The 10,609-nt window shown below is 41.1% G+C and overlaps 1 protein-coding gene across 20 annotated transcripts in view; it reads right to left on the minus strand.

The window, feature by feature from the left end:
* Window positions 1-3,609: 3,609 nt before the first annotated feature.
* FOXP1 (forkhead box P1) overlaps window positions 3,610-10,609 on the minus strand; it is a 596,348-nt gene continuing 589,348 nt past the window's right edge. For all 20 annotated transcript variants that reach the window (XM_067755193.1, XM_067755190.1, XM_067755188.1 and 17 more), the window contains one exon: window positions 3,610-7,645. In XM_067755193.1, coding sequence (XP_067611294.1) covers window positions 7,501-7,645 — 145 coding nt within the window. In that variant the 3' untranslated portion in view covers window positions 3,610-7,500. The remainder of the gene's footprint in view (window positions 7,646-10,609) is intronic.

A 10,609-nucleotide genomic window follows, 5' to 3' on the forward strand; every position in this document is an offset into this window, starting at 1 on the left:
GAAACCCGCGCAGTCCCCTATATCGAGAAGGGAGGCGTATTAGCTTTTCAGAGGCTGAAATGCCTTGTAAATACTATTCTATTTGGAAGATGTTTTTCAGACGTGCTGCTTTATGTCAAGTAGCAAGAAAGCAAGTCCGAAATCCCACAATTTAGTTGAGAATTGAAAATTAAACTGGTATTAAAGACTTCACATAGCAAAAGATTTTTTCCTTCCTCTCTCTGTCGCTAATTAGAAATGAGCCAGAGAGAGCAGCTCCCCAGAAAGCTCACAAAAGGACTGACAAATGCGTCCCTGGAAGTCACCCTGTGTTCTTCTGTGGCCTAATTAATACTGGACTGGGTGACATTTATGTATCAGAGCAATAAGCTAAACAGGAAACAATTTATGTCACCTAAAGCTTTTTAACAAATCGATGCAACTATTTGTAATTGCTTGTTTCACAAGATTAAAAGTGCTAAGGCCTGATCTTCGCTCACAGATTTGTGGTCAACCTGACCTGTGCTTCCGTTGTTTTAAAAAAAAAAAAAAAAAAAAAAGGAGAGAATTGGTGATCAGCAGTGACTTCCATCAACTAATCCATATTGCTAATATTTCTGGAATTTTAATGTAGTTACAATTTATAGCCGATCAAATGTGGTTACCTAAATTGCTGTTGCTAGTAGACAGCTTAACTGTCTTTATTAATTACAGTATAATTTAATGTTTGAGTCCCGGCACTTGTGTTGGTCATTTTTACAGCTAGAGCAGTTATCTGCCTTATGACGATCCATTTTAGCATTTTCAATGGAAATTTGCTAATATGATGAGTGATAAAAATGTCACACACTGGTAAATAATGATTATTGCTTTGGCTGAAATTAATTCTTGAAAGGCCGGTTACCTTCAAATTAACATTATAACTTGAAGCTTGTCTTTTTCCCCTTTTTCTCCCTCCCTACATTCCTGGTAGGAGCCAAAGAAAAGGCCGGCTGATCATTTCAAATAGATATATATGTGTATTTTGGGGGTGCTAAGCACGGAATCTCATTTTACGATCAGAGTGGAAATAAGATGACATGGGGTATTATTTTTTAAAAAAATAAAATGCTGTTTAAAAATAAATAAAAGTCGGTTATATCTAGAGTGACGGCGTTCTAAGCCAAATATTGTCCCACAGTTAAACCAGTGTTTTTGTACGTAATTTAATTTCCCTCCAATGTGAATTCTGTCTTAAACCTTTCATCCATCAGTCAATTCGTTAAATGAAGGTTTGAGACCCAACTTCACTTTATTCAGATAAAGACTACTTTTATGTGACTCAACTAAAGATGAAAGATAAATTGTGAATATTACCCTACACCTAAATATGTAACAGCATCAAAGAAGGCACAACCTCGTAAGTCAAGAAAGACTAATTACACTATGTTTTAATCTTTTTCTGGGGGGAGGGGGAGTAATAGCTCTCATGCAGCTGGTTAGTGTAGGTGTGAAACTGGCCTTCCTCAGAGTTTAGGCTCTTGATACAAAGGCTCCCGTTTAAAAGAAGAGCCAACAGTTTGGGTTTGCTGCCTTGTTTATCTGAGTGACAAGCCTGAAATAAATGTCAAAGAGGATGTTCCCGTCTTAGAACGATTCCTGAAATACACTGAAAAATGTATATATGCATCAACCAGCAAAATCTTCTCTTAATGCGTCGTCCTACTTGGTTTGGGTCCTTCAGTTGATTCAAATATGTGTACATATTTAATTTTACCAACTGCACATGCTGTAAGCAGTATTTATGTTTAAGCCTGGCGTTTAAAGGAATTTCAATTAACCCTAATTTATTCTTAGTAGCTAGATAAGAATTAAGGGTTCAAATGTTTTACTAATTATCAGACCGGAGGGCTTTTAGACAGTGGCATAACTGTATGGGCTTTTCAAAACAATGCTGGGAAAGAACGTTTACATATTCCTCAGTATCAGCCGGTCTCTGCCGAATAAGAACTGCAAGGTTAATTTTCAAGTCATCTCTTGGCTCGTGTTATGTGCTCTGAATTATACGCGTCACAGTTGTATGTCACTGCGGTTTGGCCACTTAATAGTGCTGCTTTCGATATACCGATTTTTTACTCAAAGAGGATGCCCAAATTCATTAATCCTTAGAATGTGTATGACAGAATAATATTAAAGAGAAATAGCACATTTTTCTAGAGGTCTGCGATTTTTAAAGACCTCAGAAATCAAGATGGTTGTTCTGGAAATATTTAGTTATGGGAGCTTTACTGTTTCCATCAGTAAAGGCAGCTATCGAACCTACTTTCTGATAGAGTATTTTTATAAAATCATTTGTCCTAATCTCGGCATTTATCATTATATGCAAAAAGATTTCTTGATGAGAATATTATAGATGGTGCATGTTTTTGACATTAGCATTTTATTTGGATGACTAATCTTGCAGATGTGAAATTTGAATGAATTATTCATGAAATTGCCTTCCTCTGAAATTTTAGTTAGCTCTTAATGCTAGTTATTCAATATTTTGTTTTTTCTCTATAAAATGTGATGAAGGAAAAAAAAAAAATCACAGTGCGCTTCCTGGAGAGAAAAGGTAGCCTCTCTTTTTCTGTTTTTTTTCCCCAATTCTCTAAGTGGAGACTTTCACTTTGAAATCCTGAGGGACGAGAGCTTCAGTTCTCCGTGATGATGAAAGCTTTTAGTTAAGATTGATTTTAATTCTGGGAGGGAAGCAGCTGGTGCTAAACCTAAGGCATATGCCGAACACACACTCTGAGCAGGTCAGAAGGGGAAAGAAACTTAGGCTGTGGCGACTTTTACTACCAGTGTGAACAACCAGCATTTTTATTGCATTTGAGAATGCGATCATGTCAGTCATTAGTACTGACTACACAACATTTTTTTTTTTTTTTATTGTCTGTATCCACAGACACGGAATGATGGAATTACAGTTGATGTCACGGAATGAGTTCCTTTTATGCCTTATCAAAACAAAACGAAATTAAAAAAAAAAATTCTTGTTACTGGCAGCACATCTCCACGGAGCACCACACTGACAGTCCGGGCTGTACCATCTCCATGCAGGCTTCTGGGTAGCAGAGATCATGAGAACTACACCGGGCCCACAAAATGCCTTTGGAATTATAAGTCTCATTTCTCAGGAGAGAAAAGCCAAAATCGACTCTCAGAAACATCCAAAATATCCAGAGGGTCTACCATGAACCAAAAGGTCCCCCAAAGATTCAAAATCCCGACAAGCATGTTCTTCTTGGTACCCTTGGAAACGGAGCTCAAGCTGGAATGCGGAAAGGAGAGGAAATCTTTAACTTTTTTTTTTTTTCCCGGGATAAAATAGCTAGTGATGGACATCATATTTTGGGTGAAGAATCCGAGGTGTCTTTACTAGGTCTGACGGAACGCGGGGAATCAGGTCAGAGCCGTCCGAAGGTGGCAGGGCTGGCGGTCACTCTTCCCGTTCATAAGCCTTGATGTTTCCTTTCACTGCTGGTTCAATGCAGGCAGCGTGAACTTGTCTTACAAGGACAGACTCTAGGGACAACAAGTAGGATGGATCCTCATTCCTGACAGTGCATTTGCCCGGTACAAGGGACCGTTCTCCCTAAGGTACGCTTTTCTTTGGGGAAAAAAAAAAAAAAGCAACAAACTGTCTGTACATCTTGGCACCTTGTAAAGTTTTCTTTCTTTTTTTCTTGTTTTTATACAAAAAGTTCAATAGCTTTGACACTCCCCATGATTAATCACTACTTCACTGATAAACTTTGAAAGTGTGACCCTGGAATTTCATCATGCAAAATATTTACTGCAGCAGGAGAAAACATTGTTTAAAACAACATTTTTTTTTTTTCTCTTTTCAAACGCATGAACTTGTTTAAGATAGCCAGGAAGGCAATGGTAGGATAAACACAAGGGATAGGAATGTATCAAAAAACAGAGGAACTCACACCGGCAGGCACAAACACCAAAAAAACCTGTACAAGATGCTCCGATCAATGAGAACAGGAAAAAAGAAAAAAAAAAAAAAAATCTGTCAACTATGTTACAATTTTAAAAGCCAAAAAAAAAAAAAAAAAAAGAAATTTGGGAGTTTCTCCCTCCCACATGTCAGGAAATGTCATCCAATATTCTGAAAGCAAGAATAACTAAATAAAATACATGTGCAGCATATTCTGCAATTCCATTACATACAGTAGTTTTTTTTCCAAAGGTTTTTTTTTTTTTTTTAAGTATCGTTAATATAAAGCAGTTGCACAAAAAGCAAAGGTGTTTTGACAAACAGGTGTATATGCATTTATTCCTTTTTAGGAACAATATCTAAAAAAAGAACCACCCTCCGCCCTCCCCCAAAAAAGACAAAGAGTCACACAGACACATCGGGATATATGTACAACATAATAAACCCCATCCTAAAGAAGCAACTGGGATACCCCCAAGGGATACAGAATCAGAATTGGAAAAATCAGAGTGAAGTTTGCTTGCTGTAAAGCCTGAGAAATTTTTTTTTTCAGTTGGTTCTTCTGCAAGGCTGTGATACCTGCAAAGATATGTAAAAGCTAATTTTTCTTTTTTTTTTTTCTTTTTGCTACAGTCTTTAGACTAAGCATGCAAGACATACGACTAAGTGCAACTGAGTGAAATGTATTTTTTTTTAAATTTTAATCATTCCCTAAAGGTTTGAACTGAGGTATGCGTACTAACAGTTTCTCATGCTGTTAACTTTACTCATGTCTAGCTACACATGCTGAGAATGAACTAATCTACCAGATTTTTATCCTCTTTTGAATACCAAACTAACCAGCAACCACTCAGTTTAGAAGCACAGGGCCCCCTTCCCATGACCCTGTCTGGCTACTGCCTGCACATCATGACGCTGCCTGGAAAAGTTGGAAAAAAAAAAAAAAAAAAAAGTAAGTCTCGAGTGACCACAGACTGCTCTTTATAGAGAAAGCAGTGTGAAGCTTCAAAAGGAACTGCCAGAGAAGTTTTTGTACCAAGCTTGTGAGTGGACGGGAATGTTACTTTTTTTTTTAAATGAAAAATGCTGACGCAAGCCTAATCCGGAAAAAAGGAAGGAAAAAAAGGAAACCTTTTAAAAAAAACAAAAACAAAAACCCAGAGGATATATATGCCAAGATAAACCCAAATGAATGCAGTGATCATAGCACAGTCCTTAAACAAAAGTGGCATACAATCTTTCTTTGAAAAAGAAATGTCTTCTAGAAATACTACATTACGCGGTCTAGTTCAATTGTGGAAGCTGTTCTGTTCTCTCTGAATTTTACCTTCATTGTATCTTAACTGTCTCCTGGACTGGACACCCCCTAAGTTTCATGTGCCGTACATTGGTTTTTCTTCTTGGAGATGGTAATCCCTTCCTTCTATTGCTCCCTTAATACTGTGTCCTATTTCTCTCTTCAGTAGCCCCATAAGTTCTCTTTACAAGAATGCGTTTTGGTCTCTGTAGAGGTACAGAAGGAAAAAACAAAAACAAAAACCGAGGACTGAAGAAAAAAAAAAAAAAAAAGTAACAACTTTGGTTCCATTACCTACTTGGTCTTCTAAATGTCCTCTATGATGAAGAAGCAGTTCTCTTAAGTTAGCAATAGCCTATATCTCATCAATTGCCTCTAAATTATTTTGCCTCCTTTGATCAACAAGAAGAGGATATTTGGCTTCATCAGATAAAGCATAAAAACAGAGAACATAATTTACCTTTGTGGAATATCTTTGGTAATTTTAGGGAAAAAAAAAAAAGAGGTACAAAGCATATAAATTAAGCTCCAAAAGGCTCTTAAACTAAAACAAAAGCTACACTCCTAGGTAAATAAATGAGTGACAGGAAAGGGGTGCAGAGTGGAAGCGTTCAGGGGTTCCAAGGACTGAGGCTGTACTGACCCATGACTGTTATGTTCTGTGCGCCACGTGTGTTTCCCCAAAAGCCCAGGGCTGAGCTGTGCCCCCATCTGCCTGATGTCTTCTCCTGTTGGTTTTTGGGACTGGGTTGGTGGGATGGTACTGCCTCCCATGCTGAACTGCTATACCAAACCTGCACATTGGAAATTAACACTTTAGCATTTGCTGAACCCAGTTCTCATTAACTCGCATAGCAAGTTCAATCGGAAATCTAATTTGCATTCAGACACATGAATGCCACCAAGCAGGTCTGAATGGATGTTTCGGTTTGGGGCCACCACGACTTTCAGCACAGTTGCTCAGGGAAGCCAGCTTTTGGGCCATTTTGCAAACAAAGCAACCCACACTGGTTTGAACAACTGCGAGAGCCTGAGGCCCATCTCAACTAGGTCATCCCAGGGACGGGCTTCCACAGCCACTGTCAGTCGAACTACTGCGAGAGTTTGTCTTTTGTTTGTTTTGCTTTGGGGGTAAGGGGGCTGCTGCCTGTGTCTCCTTGTGCTGGTAAATGCTGTGGCATTTATTAAGAATGATGGTAGGTGCAATATTAAAAAAAAAAAAGAGGAAACTCTGAAACAACCCCCTTCCCACCTTCCAACACTGCTTCGTGGAATGAATCTGCATGGTTCCTAGGGTGTCTCTATTTTTTTTTTTTTTTCTGTCATTCATTCTCTTTCTGGCAGGAACTTCACGTCTGGGTGAGAGGACCTTCACGTGTAGAGTGCAGCATTTGGGACCTTTTTGCAAAAGATCAAAACGGAATGTTTTCTGACTTTCGAGAAAACAGTGGTGATGTCTGAAGGGACATGGAATGAGTGACAGAAAACTACGAACGAGAAATGACATTCAGCTTCGTATAATAAAAACACCTATTAACATTCATCACAAGGTACAGAAAACTTGAAGCCTCCAAGAGGCCGTGGGCCCGAATGGAGGCCTGAGGTCAGAACTTAAAATGGTATAGGAGAAGCCAAAAAAAAAAAAAAAAAAAAAGCAATACATTAAAAAGTTTGGGATAATTATTTTTAAACCCTCCCCCCAATACACACACAAAGGCCTTCCCCATCCCAACTGGAAGCAAAAAAAAAAAAAAAAAAAAAAAAAAAATGGAGTAAAGGCAGTGATAATCAACATGCAGTACTGTGCAAATAGGTCGTCCATTGGAATCCTTAAATTCTGGGCAGAGGCGTGGTCTGCAGCTTAGGTGCACATGCTCAGTTGGGTGTCCTCACTGTCCAATGTCGGCAGGACTGCAGTTCAAAGTCTGCTGCTAAAAGTGAATCAGTTTAGCAAATTTACAACACTGATGTTGACTGTTAAGAGAGGAAAATCCCCAGTACCAAACAAGTCCATCCAATGCACAGAGTACAAATTCCTTTTTTCAACAAAAAGTAGAAAAATCAAAAATACTCCCAAATGGGATTCTTGATGGCACTAAGAGTTAACACATTGCAGAGTTGTCAAAATGCAGTGAAAAATCCTCCACACTGTACAACCAATGGAGAACGATTTCACTGCAAACTTTTGACGTGTTTTGTCTTGTGTGCCCCCCCCAATCTTCACGCTCTTGGGGTCGGCCTGCCCAGATGTTCACTCCACGTCCTCATGTACTGGTTCGTCTTCGTAATCTCTGTCGTGGTCAAAATCTGGACTGTGGTTGGCTGTTGTCACTAGGGATAGCGGCCCTTCAGCTTCCTCTGGATCCAGGGGCTCTTCTTTGACATGTACAGGATGCCTGGAAAGACAAAAGAAGGTTCACCGTGGGGACTTCCCAACGCAAGGTACGTCGGCGGTTTTGGGTAACACAGAATCCCCAGTCTAGAGCTGTGATGTTCGACACAGCAGCCACTAACCACGTGCGACTATGAAAAGACAATTTAAAATTCCATTTCTCAGTTACGGCTGGCCACATTTCAAGAGCTCAAGGGCCACATGTGTTGGCTAACGGCTACCATGTTGGATAGCACAGAGGGAGAAATTTCCATCATCACAGAAGGGTCTCTGGACAGAAGCATCAGGGGGTGTGTCCTCCTCCCGTGGTGTTTCTTACACTGTAATGTGCACACAGATTCCCGTGGGATCTGGTGAAAATGCAGCGTGTGACTCAGCAGGTTTGGGGTGTGGCCTGAGCCTCTGCATCTCTGACCAGCTCCCCGGTGATGCTGCTGGTCCGAGGACCACCCTTTGAGTGTCAGCTAACAGGCCCCATAGTGGCCTGCTGGGTGGATGAATACAAATCTTCCAATAATCCCGTGAAGCAAGAATCGGTTAACGCAACAGTGGTTTGTGGGGACCACTGTGTGCAGGAGGCTGGGCTAATCACGGCTTGCTGTGTGTTCTGCTTTGCTAGTTAACATGCAGAACCTGTGAAAGAACTCTCCGGAGACCGACCCCAAGCGAGGGTCTATCATTAATCAACTTCAAGCAAACACAGCAGAGAGACACCATGATACATGCTGGAAACTCCAAATTAATGCATATTTTTACAAACTGTCAATAAGGCAAGAAAAGCCCTGCCAGGGAACACAAACGGAGAGGAAAAGGCGCGCTCAACACAACAATATGATAAGAAAGCAGAGCCCCGATCAGAATAATAACGCTGTCAGCTGTAAACAAGGCAAAACATGAGGCCCGGCTGGTAGCGGCCACCGGGACGCGGGGCTCCGATGAGATCTGCCGACTTGCTCATTATAGCCCAGCGCACGGTTCACCCGAAGGGGCCTGCGGGGGACCACGGTGAAGCAGTCCGGTAACAATTGAGAAATGTTGTTCCTAAATCATATTTACAACCGATCGTTTGCAAATACAAATTACTTTCGGTGGAGGGGCTTTTGATACGTAAAAGAACCATTCAGGTTTTTTTTTTTTTTAAAGAGAAGTCCCATTGCAGGAACGGGCCGCAGAAGGGAGGATTTTTTTCATTGACGTTATCAAGTATTACTAGTAATAAGAGGAGGTGCTGGGGATGGTGGCCTTCCTAAATAACTGATGCTGTGTGCAAACCCCAAAAGCCTCTTGAACCCTTGAAAAATCAACAGAGGAGTGCTTTGGACTGCCCTTTGACACGTGATCCTCTAGAAGAGCAACTGACTGTAAAATGAGCAGAGCCTAGAGAGTGTCTGGGGGTAGATGTTGGGATAAACAGCTTTTAAAAAATAGGGCCCGGGGCTTCCCTGGGGGAGCAGTGGTTAAGAGTCCGCCTGCCAACGCAGGGGACACGGGTTCGAGCCCCGGTCCGGGAAGATCCCACGTGCCGCGGAGCGGCTGAGCCTGTGTGCCACAACTACTGAGCCTGCGCTCTAGAGCCCGTGAGCCACAGCTACTGAGCCTGCGTGCCTGGAGCCCGTGCTCTGCAACGAGAGAGGCCACCGCCATAAGAGGCCCGCGCACTGCAGCGAAGCGTGGCCCCGGCTCCCTGCAACTAGAGAGGGCCCACGCGCAGCAATGAAGACCCAACGCAGCCAAAAATAAAATAAAACACAAAATAAATTTTTTTGAAACAAAAAAACAGCAAACCATTAAAAAAAAAAAGGGCCCGTATTCTTACAACCTATGTGCAAAACGAAATATACCCAAGTTTTATTAGAGTAGAGGAGTATGTTTTACTAGTTTGGGTCCATCTAGCTTTAGTTTTTTAATGGGCCTATTTATTTGTGTTTCAGCATCAAGATCCAGGACCGTATGCATAATGTGCAGAGCCCAGTGCAAAGTGAAAATGTGTTTGAAAAAGTCGTTGAGGATTTCGGAAACAGCTGAGCGTTAAAACTCTTAAGTGTGGGATCCTGTGTGACTGCGTACATCGGCGTTGCCTGGGAAGTCAGCTCTGGTAGGACCCCCTATATTGTTTTGGGAAGAGTTAGGTGTGTTGATTTTTATTCCTTAAAAAAAAAATATATATATATATATATATATATATATATATATGTATATATTTATCACCCATAAACTCTAATTAAGGTAGACTTTCTTGGTTTTGCCTGCCTTCTCGCATTTGGGGCCCTGTTTTTACATATTGTACACATAGAAAGAATGTGATTATTGTGCTACCTTTACAGTGTTAATTGTTATGGCTATGAGATCCCAGTGTGATGAGGGCATTTGGGGACTGTCTTTCGCTCACCCCCATACCTCGCCCCCACCTTGATCTTTGTATAGCACAGTGACCGCTTTTATCCATACTTCTGTTGGTTTACCTCCTTAGGATAAATTTCTAAGAATAAAATTGTTGGAGCAGAGGCGAAAACATCTTACGGTTCGTATGATTTAGTGCGATATTAACTGCCAAAGAAGCTTTATCGATCTAGACTCAACCTCATCATCACCAAGCACTGCTTTCTGAGAACATCGTGTTGCTGAGCAGGTGTACTAAGGAAAGCTCAGGTTACCGTACACGGTGTTGTTTTTGGATGACTGACGATGGTGAACATCTCTTCACGTTTCAGTTTCGTATTCGCACCATTGAGAACTGTTACTTCAAACGTCACCCCCCTCCTGTCCTCTGGCAACGTGGTTCTCGTGACACTGATTGGATAGGAGTGGTGCTGGGTTGTGTGTAGCCTGGATTGAGAGTCAGCTGTTTCCCTGATCAACATTTTCCTATTTTCGTTTTTTTAAACTACCATGTATTCATCTTTTCTGGTTTACAGAGCTGAATCTGATGACAGAGATGATACAAGGCTATATGGGTGGGAGGGGTGCT

The sequence above is a fragment of the Pseudorca crassidens genome, chromosome 10 (assembly GCF_039906515.1).
Source record: "Pseudorca crassidens isolate mPseCra1 chromosome 10, mPseCra1.hap1, whole genome shotgun sequence".
NCBI lineage: Eukaryota > Metazoa > Chordata > Mammalia > Artiodactyla > Delphinidae > Pseudorca > Pseudorca crassidens.